The 14,491-nt window shown below is 44.5% G+C and overlaps 1 protein-coding gene across 2 annotated transcripts in view; it reads right to left on the bottom strand.

Annotated features, from left to right (window-relative positions):
* lrpprc (leucine-rich pentatricopeptide repeat containing) overlaps positions 1 to 14,491 on the bottom strand; it is a 62,306-nt gene that overhangs the window by 47,307 nt on the left and 508 nt on the right. Inside the window, exons 2-14 of one of the 2 annotated variants that reach the window (XM_058058058.1) lie at positions 13,948 to 14,153; positions 13,722 to 13,844; positions 13,516 to 13,637; positions 13,361 to 13,419; positions 12,972 to 13,058; positions 12,759 to 12,885; positions 12,543 to 12,687; positions 12,041 to 12,198; positions 11,088 to 11,193; positions 10,876 to 10,983; positions 3,492 to 3,610; positions 3,330 to 3,420; positions 2,209 to 2,278 (exon numbers count right to left, since the gene is read on the bottom strand). In XM_058058058.1, coding sequence (XP_057914041.1) covers positions 2,209 to 2,278; positions 3,330 to 3,420; positions 3,492 to 3,610; positions 10,876 to 10,983; positions 11,088 to 11,193; positions 12,041 to 12,198; positions 12,543 to 12,687; positions 12,759 to 12,885; positions 12,972 to 13,058; positions 13,361 to 13,419; positions 13,516 to 13,637; positions 13,722 to 13,844; positions 13,948 to 14,153 — 1,521 coding nt within the window. The remainder of the gene's footprint in view (positions 1 to 2,208; positions 2,279 to 3,329; positions 3,421 to 3,491; positions 3,611 to 10,875; positions 10,984 to 11,087; positions 11,194 to 12,040; positions 12,199 to 12,542; positions 12,688 to 12,758; positions 12,886 to 12,971; positions 13,059 to 13,360; positions 13,420 to 13,515; positions 13,638 to 13,721; positions 13,845 to 13,947; positions 14,154 to 14,491) is intronic. The other variant, XM_058058059.1, reaches the window with a different exon arrangement.

Raw genomic sequence — 14,491 nt, 5'->3', positions numbered from 1 at the left:
TAAATGATGACAAAGTGTGACATCTCCAGCGCTGTCAGCCAGTCAAGGGAAGAGATGAGAGTGCAAAAGAAGAGGTCTTTAATGATTAAATTATCCCTTGACCTTGTCTTTGACAGGGGCAGGTCCCACATCACAATGGAGCGTGCGCGCACACACACACACACACACACACAAACACATGCGCACGCTTCCTGTGTGACGAGCCCAATTATGACCCTGTCGCAGAGTGCAAGGGTGAGTGTGTTTGATTTAATGCAAGACGAAAAAAGGGAAGAACAGATTTAGACCCCACAAAGACTGAAAATAAGATACACAACGTTCTGTTCACAGCTACACAAGAACAGGTAAAGCTTTTTGATTGTGTGCACCAATGATAAACACACAGTGTCAATAAATACTTAGAAATGTACTAAATATATACAGTATATTCTCTGTTTACAGTAGGAAATAGAACTTTGGGACATGGTCATATTATTAGCCGCCAGGCTGAAAAAGTGTAAGTATCACCGTGTTATAGATAGCCTATTATTTACATATTATTTAGAAATAAAACAGCAAATATCATAAAAACATTTCACTATGCTCATCGGAGGTGCCATGTTGGCACTTGACAAATAACAAGAGTAAAAAGAGGCCAAGAGAAAGGTATTTAAAGTTAATTAATGTTAGTTAATTGTTGAAGCCTGGGCGGCACGGTGGGCAATGTGGTTAGCCCGCAGACCTCACAGCTAGGAGACCAGGGTTCAATTCCACCCTCGGCCATCTCTGTGTGGAGTTTGCATGTTCTCCCCGTGCATGCGTGGGTTTTCTCCGGGTACTCCGGTTTCCTCCCACATTCCAAAAACATGCTAGGTTAATTGGCCACTCCAAATTGTCCATAGGTATGAATGTGAGTGTGAATGGTTGTTTGTCTATATGTGCCCTGTGATTGGCTGGCCACCAGTCCAGGGTGTACCCCGCCTCTCGCACGAAGACAGCTGGGATAGGCTCCAGCACCCACCGCGACCCTCGTAAGGAAAAAGCAGTAAAAAAAGAATGAATGTGAACATTCATGTTAATGTTAACATTATACAAATAGTAAATGTAATGTTTTATTTTTTATGCAGGAACGCAGCAGCGGCACAATCCCGTGCAGCCCACCACCGTAGCTTCCAAAAATCCTAAGGGAAACCCCTGACTTGGTGGATTATTTTCTGTGTTATTTTTGAGTAGTTCTGCTACTGTGCAATGCGTCTACCGCCATCAATTACTTGCAAAAAGGAGCGATCGGATTTATCAAGTGACACAAACGTCTTATATGCACAAGCACACAGTCACAGGGAGCTAGCGTGCCGTGGGCTATGACTTGAGTGCTACTTATTTATACTATGAAATGTGTGTTTTTGAAAAAAACACCAGTGTTTGCAACTGTATATTTCTGGACAATACCATTAAATGTTGTTATAAGCGCGTTTCTTGACCTCTTCTAGATGTTCTTCCCCATCTGATAAATCGTCAACATCCGCAGTTTATAAAAGGAGGCTTGAAGTTCACCTCAACTTTGTACTCTTATTTTTTCCCTGTCTTGGGTCCCAGTAGATAAGTCAGCACTTTGCTCTGACTCACCTCCAGCCTGGCTCTAGGGAGGTCGGGAGGGGTGGTTGAGGGGGGGGGGGGCACTGTTTGTGTGCAACTGTGTAGTGTTAAACTCTAAATATTCATAAAGACCCGTTCAAGTAAAGCCCGCGAGTCCAACTCTGGTCCTAAGGCTAACTCTGGGAGTCTGTGCGTGCGTGTTAGAGGGAGACCACCAGGCCTGTTTTGGCTATTGGGGTTTTTTTTTTTGGATTGGGCATCTGCTTATTTGCATATCTCCCACGGTGCTTTGGGGTGAGGGCCAGCGGATGATGCCTCCATATGTATGAGGCAGCCGCATGTGTGTGTGTGTGTGTGTGTGTGTAGTGTTTCTCCCTGCAGCTGCACACACATATAAACACACACACACACACAGGGAGTGTAGATGGTGTGATAGGCAGCACATGTCGTATGCAAAACATATGCCGCAGTGACCTCCATAGTGCTGCGGGTCTCCCTAAAACACGAGTAGTAGTGAGGCAAAATATGGAAATGTATGACCACGCACGGACGATACAAACATACATACAAACATATACATATACATACACATACACACACACACACACACACACCACAGGTTAATTGACTCACTTTCTGAAGCCGTGGATGAGGCTGCTGCGGAAACTCCCCAAGTCCACTGGAGGGTGGGAGGGGTCAGACACTGGAAAATGAAACAAATGATGAATAGATGTATAAAGGTAGGTTTGTTTTCACCCAAGCACACACATTTAATTATCCTTTGATGCCAACTGTTATGTCTTTAAAAAAGGGATTGAAACTCATCCATCGATCCAGATTCTGGTCTCGTCTAGTCAGAGTAGAGCTTCCCTATCGAGACTTACTGATGTGTGTCCCACCCGGTCTTTGAGCATGAACTGATGAAGTTCAAGTAATTTCCTGTATGTGTGTGTGATGGAGATAGTTTGACCCTGGAACAGATTATTTCAAATTTCACAATTTGAATGAATTGCAGGTTGACCACTTGGATACTAAGACAGCTTAATAAAATGTTCATTCATTTTCTACCGCTTTTTCCTCACAGGGGTCGCGGGAGGTGCTGGAGCCTATCCCAGCTGTCTTCCGGCAAGAGGCGGGGTATACCCTGGACTGGTCGCCAGCCAATCACAGGGCACATATAGACAAACAACCATTCACACTCACATTCATACCTATGGACAATTTGGAGTGGCTAGTTAACCTAGCATGTTTTTGGAATGTGGGAGGAAACCGGAGTACCCGGAGAAAACCCACGCATGCACGGGGAGAACATGCAAACTCCACACAGAGATGGCCGAGGGTGGAATTGAACCCTGGCCTGATAAAATGTGATTAGGCTAATTTAAAAAAATCAATAAATAATAAATACTCCTCTTAAAAAAACATACAGGGGACACAAGTGTTGGAGGTTAAACCCAGCTAAAAGACAAAAACAGAAAGCGAGTCATCCATTATTAAACCGGCCCCCCCTCCAGTCTTCACTCTTCTCTGCCAGTTGAGGCGCCTCTCGTTCTTGCTCTTTACATATTCACACAGACTAATCTCTTAAAAGGCCTGATGAGCACTGAAGAGAGAGTGTGTGCATGTGTGTGTTCCAGCTAGCACCGAGCCAATTAGCCCGCAGGCGTAGCAGCAATTTTTATAATGACGAGTGCTCAAGATGCAGGCGGAAGTTTCTTTCGAAATGTGTGTGTGTGTGTGTGTGCAACACCTACACAAGGTGTAGAGTCGGGCCAAGTTGCTAGAAGCCAAAAAGCGAATCTTTGAAGTCAAGAGGCCCTCCAACTCCACAATGATGCCCGCTTCCTAAAATAAGAAAATATCACCATCAGAAAAGTGTTATTTTTATTACATACAAACACACACACACACATTACCTTAAATGCCTGTCGAGCAGCCTCAGTGCTGGGAAAGACAGGATAAACGTAGTTGGAAATAGTCTCAAGGTCAGGGGTCACCCCAAGCTGCTGCATGCCCTTCATCACCTCCATCGCACCTGAGAAAAAACATAGTCGTCAATAAATGTTTATGACAAACAAATGCATACTTCAAAACACAAGAATTGACAGCTTAATCTAAATGGAGGAGAAGTGGACTTGTTTTGGAATGTTACCCATCATTCACAATCCAAAAAAAAGGTGCAGTTCCACTCTAGTAAAAACTTTAACATTTTTTTGATTACTTAATGAAGTGCTGTATTTTATGTAATAAAATACAAAGCTAATTATATGACTAAAAGCTGGCCTGTGCGGACATGAAAAACAGACAAAAAACCTCAGTGAACAAGCCATATCACCCAAATTACGACAGCAGCTACTTAAAATATGGTTTCATTACCAATGCAAAAAAAAAAATCATCGTTCATCATTCAAGTTCATCGTTGCGTCATTGTGGATTAAAGTTAAAAAGCAATACAGGACTTTGGCTAAATGGCATTGAAGATGTCGCCGTTTCCATCCAAGTACTTGTGTAAAATACCAATTTTCAGCACCGACCACTACAAGGAAAAACACGCTGCACTTGCTACACACACACACACACACACATCATACCACGCCATCATCTTCTCCACTGTGGAAAACAAATTGCAGGCTCGCACAAGCGGTGACTCTGTATTCATTTTGGATGTTTTTGTACGCCGTTTTCATTTGATATTTTACTTTTCACCAGCCTGTCAAACGTTTGACAGAAACAAGCCGGGCCACAGGCTCCGAGAGGTTTTGACACTTTAACACACTCTCAAGTGCAAAGCCTGGAGCTGAGTAGGCTTTGGGTCCAGGCAGTGACCTGGCACACACACACACACACACACACACTTCCTCTTAGCGCTGCAGTTTTATTCCAACTAAATGCTTATGGAGGCCAGCCGCTCTACCTTCTTGGATTGGTGGAATAACGTGTACATAGACACGCACTTGGCCTGGAGTGGACTCTTGCAACCATCACACTGCTCTCCAGCAGAGCCCCGGGGTCCCGCCCCAGGGCAGTGAGGCCCGAACAGCCACATGCATATGGAACAGCCACTCACACACACATACAAAGATGCCCCCAAGTGTGTGTGTGTGTGTGTGTGTATATATGGAGGAGGCAGCAATAGCAGCACTTTGCATATGTCCACCAGCATGCCTGTGCGGGTCAAAATGATCGTACGTACGTCCATGTCACGTGGTTGAGGGCACTTTTGTGACAGAAATATCAGCGCATCTATACGGCCCGCATACCGCCCTCTGCAAACTACCTAAAAGTGCTTGAGTTTGCACACCTCGACGTTGCTGTGTGCGTATTTATGCCCTCCACTCAGGTTTCATAACCCCCACACTCTCACATATCTGGAGCTCTGTTTCTGCATCCTCCTGGGATGTATGTGCTCACCTGGCAGTCTCGCTCTTTAGCTAAATAAAAGATGAGTCCCGGGCTTTTATACGCCATTAAAACCTTGCGGCAGCGTTAAAGGCAGGTATGTCTACCTGAACCGCGCCGTCCATTTACCCCCCCCCCCCCCCCTCCCTCGGCCCACATCGCTCATTCATCTGCCGTCCTCTCACTAGCCGTCTTAGCCCCATTTTTTTTTCAAGAATAAAAGCAAACAGACAATCTTCCTCCTCCTTCTCAATGGACTATCTGTCCATTCAGTCCGGCGGCTCATCCATTCTTATCCCCTCCACTTAATCGCTTTCCCGCTGCTTTTTTTCTTTTTTTATGAAAGAGGAGCCGGAGAGCATCGGTTCCTGTTGAATAATCCATATTCAATTTCACTGTGGCAGACAAACAGAAAACAAGTGAATGGAGACCAGGATGTGGGGGGGCAAGAATCATGAAACCATTCAGAGACCATCCATACAAGTTCAAAAGTAAAGTATAAAAACAATGTAGTTTTTAACAATATAATATAATTGGTAAATATTCAAGCCCTTTTAGATTCCAAATAAGTTTATTCATTCATTCATTTTCTACCGCTTTTTCCTCACGAGGGTCACGGGGGGTGCTGGAGCCTATCCCAGCTGGCTTCGTGCGAGAGGCGAGGTACACCCTGGACTGGTGGCCAGCCAATCACAGGGCACATATAGACAAACAACCATTCACACTCACATTCATACCTATGGACAATTTGGAGTCGCCAATTAACCTAGCATGTTTTTGGAATGTGGGAGGAAACCGGAGTACCCGGAGAAAAAACCCACGCATGCACGGGGAGAACATGCAAACTCCACGCACAGATGGCAGAGGGTGGAATTGAACTCGGTTCTCCTAGCTGTGAGGTCTGTGCGCTAACCACTCGACCACCGTGCAACCAAATAAGTTTATATCATTTATAAATATTACAGTACATTGTTAGAATCAGACTACGGTTTTCCTCCCACATTCCAAAAACATGCTAGGTTAATTAGCGACTCCAAATTGTCCATAGGTATGAATGTGAGTGTGAATGGTTGTTTGTCTATATGTGCCCTGTGATTGGCTGGCCACCAGTCCAGGGTGTAACCAGCCTCTCGCCCGAGGACAGGTGGGATAGGCTCCAGCACTCCTGTGACCTTCGTGAGGATAAGCGGTGGAAATTGAATGAATGAATGTAAAATTGTGGCTGCACGGTGGACGAGTGGTTAGCGCGCTAGGAGCCCCAAGTTCAATTCCACCCTCCGCCATCTTTGTATGGAGTTTGCATATTGTCCCCGTGCATGCGTGGGTTTTCTCCGGGTACTCCGGTTTCCTCCCACATTCCAAAAACATGCTAGGTTAATTGGTGACTCCAAATTGTCCATAGGTATGAATGTGAGTGTGAATGGTTGTTTGTCTATATGTGCCCTGTGATTGGCTGGCCGCCAGTCCAGGGTGTACCCCGCCTGTATAGTCATGTGGGTTGTGGTCTAAATGCTTTGGAAGACATGCTAGCATACAGTCAAAGGTTTATAATCATTAGACAAATTGACTATCAAAATAAAACGAAAAGTAGATTATGACTACACACAACATTAAAGCGCTATATCGTGTGGCGTCTCATCCGAATAAGCTTCGGGCCTTGTCTAAACAACTGCTGTTTTGGTGTTGTTGGATGCAAGTTGAGGGGGACGGGGGGCAGAGGGGGGGAGTGCCCTCTCCAGGTTGGTTAGCGTGAAGGCTGACATAAACCCGGGCGAGAAGTATCAAAAGTAGTGAGTTAAGGATGGCAGCGGTCACAGGATATCATCGTCAGACTCATGTCTGTAGGTTAACTGTCAAGGATGAGAGGAGCCAAGCAAAGAGAGGAGCCAACCGGTAGCTGTCGTCTCTATGCCGTCCTTGGACATGAGTACCTGTCACTTCTCCTCTTTTTAACCCCCCCCCCCCCCCCCGCCCAACGCCATCGAACCATCTGACTCTGCATCCTCAACAGAGTGCCGCAACAAAAGATTCAGCATGAAGCCTGCTTTTGCTCGTCCTCCATTATTGTTCTTTGTATACGTTCCCTTCCTGTTGGACTACTAAAGCGCTTTGTGGAAGCATGATTTATTAGGGCGTACTGAAACTGGGCCAATTTTACCATACCTGGACCCACTGCAAGGCACACTTCTAACGTTGGCATGACTGGAAAAGATGGGCCGGGGCACGGCAGAGTCATGTCATGTGATCACAGGTTATTCATGACAACTGACAGTTTAGAATAGTAAATAAAAACAAGGACTCAAGATGATCCTTGTATTTAAGCACACTTACTGACCCGCCACTACTTGGTGTGCGGAAGAAAGACTTGCCATTTAATTAACGTGAATGCTCGCAAGTGATTAATGACAGCCACCACCTTGCACAATACAAATAATCAGAACGCTTGAAATAAGACTGGAAATAATAGGATAACGCTAAATGCTCGGTTTAAAAAAAAAAATTGGGAAGTCGCTGGCTTCATTCTTCCTTATATGGGCATGCCTGGGTACAAGCTGAGCAGAAACAATCACAGAGGAGTGGGTGTGGCCAGAAACAGGACTAAATTAAAACAAAGAAATACTGCTGAAATTTGTACAGATTCTGGAACATCTAGAAAGCTTTCTGTGCAGTGTTATCATGTATATTGACAATAAATGTATATATGTAATATATTATATATATTATATAATATATGTATATTGACTGCTCTATAGAACTCCACAACTCAATCCAAAGGGCCAAAAATTTGCATAATAGTGCCTAAAGTGCGAGTGCCTGGAGGGGTGTAGTGTACACAAGGCTACGCATTGTAGGGAATTTTTAATGAATGCATACGTACACACACAGTTTAGTTCAAAATGTGAAAATTTTAAATAGCTCATGCTTTAAATGTATCTTTTCACAAAAAGCTGTATTTCTCCTTTTTTTGTTGGTAACTGATATTTTCCTGAAACTTGCCTATGCCGGAAGATGGCAGAAATAAACTTTTTTTCCCCTGATGAAAGTCCAATCTTTTTTTTTTTGGGGGGGGGGGGTATATTTCCATGTCCATATAGCCATTGAACATGATATTCTGTGTGAATAGAAAAAGCAGTCAAAATTGTAATATAGCTGGTGCTGAAGAGGTTGAATTTTGAAATATGGCTGGGATTGAACAAATAAAAAGGACAGAAGAAGCAAGAGGAGAAGAAGAAGAGAGTAAATATTGTGATGGTCATTTTCTGTGAGTGCACAATGACAGAAATCAATTTGGGACAGCACTACACTGTCAAAATTCACACACTCAGCACAGTGTACAAAGTGTACTTATTCAAGAGTCCTGATGGAAGTATTCCATTTGAGGCACAGCCTCAGTGTGAGCCCATGGCAGTGGGGGGGGGGAGCAAGAGGAACAAATGGCCTTGTGGGTTCAAGGTGAGGTCGTATAAGAATGAGTATGGCAGAAGCAGACAGGCAGGTAGAGAAGCCAAAAAACCACACAAGTACTGCGGTCACCTAACTCCCCCCCCACCCATACCTCCCTGCCCTCGTTCTCCTGCTGCACCGTGTCACAAGTGATAAAAGCGCGCTACGTCGCGAGCACTGACAAGCGGCGACTAGCTGGCGGCAGGTGGGCAAGCGCGGCCCAGCATATGCTTTCGCAAAAACACACCAAATCCACACCTCATCAAAATGCACCGCCCCTCCCACCCTCCTTTTCCTCTTTTGCACTCCCTTTTTCCCCCCAATTCCGCAGCTCCGGCCTCTCTGCCCGCTAGTGACACCTGTGGACAAAAAGTGACACGGCGCTTAATATTTCATGGGCTGTGCACAGTGGGGCGAGTAATCCAAAGTGAATTCCCTCAGAGCGCTTGCATTTACATGAAATCAAGTCACTCCGCATCAGTCACATCACCTGCACCGCCCCCCCCCCCTCCTCCTCTGTGAGGCCACCCTCTCTCTCCGTCCACAGACACACACAGGAGCGAGTGGAGGGGAAGAGGCTGCATCATTCATGAGGGTTAAGGCCAATCAAAGAGAACTTTCTCCACTTTCCCTCCTTCCGTTTTACACTGCGATGACTAAATGGACGCGGCCCATGTCTCAGTGTCTTAGGGAATGTGCGGCGAGAACAGACTGCGCTTTAAAGTCATGCCTTTTTCTTTTTTTTTTCTCCCCCCCCCCCTTCCAAGCTGCCAAGTCAGGCGCTAAAGCATCTCACCGCTCAAACTGAGAAGCCGCCTCGACCGCGCAAGAGGAGTCAACCTGCAGCGCTGCCACCGCCGCACCGGATACGGCGCTTCCTCCTCCCTGCCAGCTCAAATGATGTCAATTAACTGACAGGGGCAAAAATGCATCATTTATTAATCGCTGTAAAAAACCCCAAAGAGAGGAGAGCGGGGCGTTTGGCATAAATAAAGCACTTAAAAGCCAAGCCGCCGCCGAACGACGCATTTGACAGCTCATCCGCTAACAAGTTGTGAATTCTGACAAGTCTCCAAATATCAGCTATCTGTCACTGAAACCATTCTCCGCCATCTTCTTCTACCCCCACTTTTAAAGGCAATGTACTGAATACCTTTATTCCTCGAAAAAAAAATTAGCAAGCTGTTAACATTGTTACAAAGTGAGTGGTGAACAAAGAACAGAGCCATCCAAAAAGAGTCATGAATCCGTGAATGGACAGGATGAGCATCACCTGTCATTAGCAAAAATATTCAACTAAATTAAATTAAAGAGGAAAAAGGCTAACAACTAAAATGTAACTCCTCCAAATGCAGGTCAAGTTTACTAGTTAGCCCACGCCCTGGCAATCCTGACATTCCTGTAAACGCCTCGATTAACACCAATTGTCAAAAACATTAGCGTAACCAGCTGCGGCTGTAGGCAACCTCCTGATGCAATTATAGTGGAACTCGTTTTGAATGCCTCCAATGGGGCGACTCGTGTCGACGTAACCAAAACTAGCCGAGCTCCCTCTGGTGGGCCGGCAGAGCCAATTAACTGCTCTGCCGGGAATAATGCATTATGGGAAGAAGTTAAAATAGCCGTTTAGGTAAATAAACCTTCTACAATTGGAGCATTAAAAAGGTAAAATGGTTTACAGTGGAAGTAAACATGCAAAGAATTGTGGATGTAAACATACACAGTCATTATGATGTTTAACTAATACTGTATCCATCGATAAATACTACATACAGTACTGTATCTGCTTCCCTGTGTATAGGATGGTGGGTACTATGAAGGGTGCCCTTGTAGTAATATCAGTAGATTTGCCATTCATGTCGAAGAGCATTTCCTGAAAGTCAGAGTGTATTTTGGGGAATGTGTGTTTGTGTTTGTTGAGCAGGAAGTTAGGCTCGACTATAAAAGTTTGCCATCCATTCGCCCAGAAAGGTTTGTGCGTGTTTGTTTCATGTCCTTTCGCTCAAATGCCCTCACGCAGGGAACAAGGGGGGGCGGTTGGGGGTGTGGAGGGGATCAAACCTCTTTGCCCTTGGCCGCCCTGGTACAATGAAATCTGCCCCAGTTGGGTCGTAGGGACATTAATAATTCAGGCGGAGCGCTCTTTTAAAAGCTCTTTCTGCTCACAAAATAGTAGCTGAGGTCATAATCCCCCCCTCCCCAATGCAAAAAATAACACACGAAGGGCAAATATTCTGCACGGTGTAAAAAACGTTGCTTTGCAGATGGGACGTACCAATAACTGGTAGGCAGGTTGCCACTGCTACTACTACAATCTCTGTATGACAACTCACCTTTTAAAATGATAGCGTTATAATACAGTATGATATGGTACATGTACACAAAAAAAAAAAGTTGATACATATTTTTTTAAGAGTACTGATATACGTGTGTGTGTGTGTGTGTGTGTGTATATACCAGCCACGTTGTTGTCCTTCACATGCTGAGTCAGCAGTGGCCAGAAGTAGTGAGGTCTGATGGGTAAATTCTGCTCCTGCATCATCTTCATCACTTCAAAAGACACATCTGCACGAAGAAATACAAAATAAATAAATAAAAAAATTCAGTCTGGTATGGCTGGCGCTAGGAAACTTTTTGCGTCAAACGGCGCCGCCACAAACGAGGCGTACCTGTTTTCTTGGCCTCCAGAGCGCACGATAAAACAAAGTTTAGTGGCGTCGTGTGCATTTTGGAGTCCTGCAGCTCTGCGCAGTAGCGACCGATCTTTTCCAGTGGCTGTGACGCACAAAACAAACGCAAAATAAGTCACGAGATGGCAAGCGACAAGAGCATAATCTGAGAATGCAGACTTCTGAGCCCTGAAACATATGAGCGGCGACCATTAAGGATTCTACAGTAAACCTCGGATATATCGGAAATTCGCTCACAACGGACAGATAAAAAAGAACCAATTTTTCTGTAATGCATTTCCAATAAAAATTCATTGCATATATCGGATTTTTTAATAACGGATTTCGCCTATTTCGGACAAAATCTCCGGTCCCGTTCCAATGCATTTCCATTAAATTTCCCTCGCATATATCGGATGGCCGCATCGTTATGCTAATCTTGTTGATGTCACTGGCTATTGTCTTTCTCCTGGCTCCAGATTTAGGACAAATATAAAAGTGAGTGACGTCAATAATACTAGCACAGCAGTGAATGAGATCTTAACCTCACTATTGGAAATAACGTAGGCCTGACGGGTGTAACAGGGCCTAGCTTAATTAACAATTTGTTATGCTCAGAGTCCAATAAAGTTAAATTCTCATTACCTTACGTCTCTTTTCATTGCCCAGTCCAGGTACATTGGAAACATAGTCAAGGAAGTGCCTTTTTATAATGGATAAAATCCGATTTACGCATATACCGGATATAAATCCGATATATGCGTAAAACGGACATTTTCCGGTATACGCATATAATGGATTTCGCTTATATCGGACAAAACCAGTGGGAACAATTGAATCCGATATATCCGAGGTTTACTGTATTAGCTAAAAGAAAGTTTCATCCAAGAGATTTCAGTCAAAAACATAATTCAAACGGCACCAATTAATTAGAACCGCCCCATGTGACGTACCGTGTCCATGTTGATACAGTGTCTCAGAAAGAAGCTTCCCAGGTTGTCCGAGTCGCCATAGTAGTCTTCCGATTGCAACGTTGAAAAAGTTCTCAGGATGGTGAAAGCCGTTTCGTCAAGACCCTGAGTCACGAGGCTCAGACACAAGTTCATTGCATCTGCAAAGGAAACAACTAAATCAACAACAACAATCAAATTTGGAAGAAGTGCAGCTGAACTCGCTTAGGCTAATGCTAGGCTTAGGCTAATGCGACAATCATGCTTCTGTCTGCTGTAGTTCCGACTCCACGTACATTTAAAGTGACAGTACGTGATATGTATGCAGTACAAGATGATGCATGTGCTCCTCCAATCCAGTAATTCCAGTCCTATATTAACTTGTGTTCACCTCGCTTGTTTTGAAGCTTTGTATATTGTGACTGGAAGCATACTCAGAAACTTGACACTTCCGCATAGCTGATTATAATAATAAACACACAGTCATCATATAATGCGTGTGCACCTGGAATGTAGCCCCTGTCCTGCCTCAGGTGCTCCATTATTTCCGGGACATGCTGCTGGTGTCCAGCCTTGGCCAGAGTGAAGATCACCTGCATGATGTCTCGGTCCACCAGACTGAAGTCGGCACTCTCCGCCTCCTCGAGAGTCTGACGTGGAGACGCATCAATTAATAGGGTGAATATTTCAGGGGAATTTAATGAACTTAATGAACACATACCTTCTTCAGACTGGCTAAGTCTCCCTTCTCAGCATAGCCATTCAACAGGGAAACATAAGTATCAGGACCAGGGTCGATTCCAGCTCCCCGCATTACCGACAAGATGTTCTTTGCGCTTTCTATGTCGCTGTAACACAAATATTATATTTATTATGTATTGATTAGACTATGTGTGATAGCATGTGTGCATTAAGCAGTCACTCAAGTGCTCACCCAGAGCGAGCGTGGCCTGTTACCAGGGCGTTGAAAACGGCTTCAGTGATGGGGAGGTCTTTGGTCTTCATGAACCCCAGAATGGCGCTAAAAGAAAATTTTTTTGTGGGGGGGGGGGGGGGGGGGGGGGGGGGATTTGAACATCAAATTGAGTGTGCAAAAGAAAAAAATCAGATGATGACAGACAAACTATCAACAACAACAACAACTAACAAAGTAAATGTTTGCTATTTTTAGACTGTAAACATGTGAAATTGTACCACCGTTGGTCATTAAGACTATTATTATTTTAACACTTGTATGACATTCAAGCATGTTAAACTCTAGCTTGTTTTGTTTATTTATTGTTTTTGCACTCAAATTCAGTATAGAGTAATGAGTTTGCTTACCTGGCGCCTTCTATGTCTCCATTTTGGCAGTAAGCAGCAATGAGCCTCTGGTAGGTAACCTAAAAAGACCGAATTTAATTAAAATTAGGTGCACAAAAAGCTGTAAAAATTGCACAATATATGTAGCAGATGAATATGTGGTTTCTTGGTCTTACTCTATTTGGCTGGACATTTGCAGCCTCCATCTTGGCCAGGAAGTCCATAGGCGAGAAATTAAACTCATTCTGCAGGTACACCTTCAGCAGGGCGTTGTAGTGACTTACATCATACTGTGCACCTTGGGAGGACAGAACAAGAAGACAACTCTTTTACTTTTGCAAGTGCTTCCCAACAAGAAACAAGTGTGTGGCATTTTTCTCACCAAGTTCCTGCAGCCTCTCCCAGATGCGGTGAGCCAGCTCGGTGCGCTCCTGCAGGCCCATTTCTGGCAGCAGGGCACCACAGCTACGCAACAGCAGCAAGGCCTGGTTACCACTGGGATACCCTGAAAATAACGGAGGGTTATTTGTGACTAGTGATTATTATCGGTTACTATACCGGTGTGCTTAATCAAGTGACGAGTGAGTGTAGATTCACGGTGTTTCTACCTGTCCTGCAGACATCATGGAAGATGCGCAGCAGCAGGGTCTTGGTGATGCGACCCGTCCTCCTCACGGAGCTGTCCAACTTGGACAAAGCCCAGTCAAAGTTTTGGGCCTGCTTGGACCGCACCACAACGCTGATTTCATCCTTTTTCTCTGTGGCGACCGAAAAGTGGTGCACACAAACTGTTGCATGTGGCCAGGCGTGACTGCTTGGGGGAAGACAACAACAAATGTAGCAAAAATGTACTTAATTGCAAATGTCTGACCTGTATATCATCTCTTAGTTGTGCGACAAACAAGCCAAACAATGAAGGTGCGCAAATCTTTGTGACCTTGAGTTGGACATCACAAGCATATTCCATTGACCTTCAGCTGACATTCATCTTACATTGTCATTGTTTGTGATGGATAACGCAATGCTAAATGTGACAAACATAAGGATGCATTCAAATAAAATACTGTAATATTAACATCATTTTGAGATGTGTGCAACATTCAGTCTAGCGTTGCATTATTGCAAATAAAATGCCCCCTTAAACATCAGTTA

This window comes from Doryrhamphus excisus, chromosome 20, assembly GCF_030265055.1.
Source record: "Doryrhamphus excisus isolate RoL2022-K1 chromosome 20, RoL_Dexc_1.0, whole genome shotgun sequence".
In the NCBI taxonomy this organism is placed as follows: Eukaryota; Metazoa; Chordata; class Actinopteri; order Syngnathiformes; family Syngnathidae; genus Doryrhamphus; species Doryrhamphus excisus.
The sequence above is the reverse complement of the archived record's forward strand: the minus strand, read 5'-3'. Positions and strand labels throughout refer to the sequence as shown.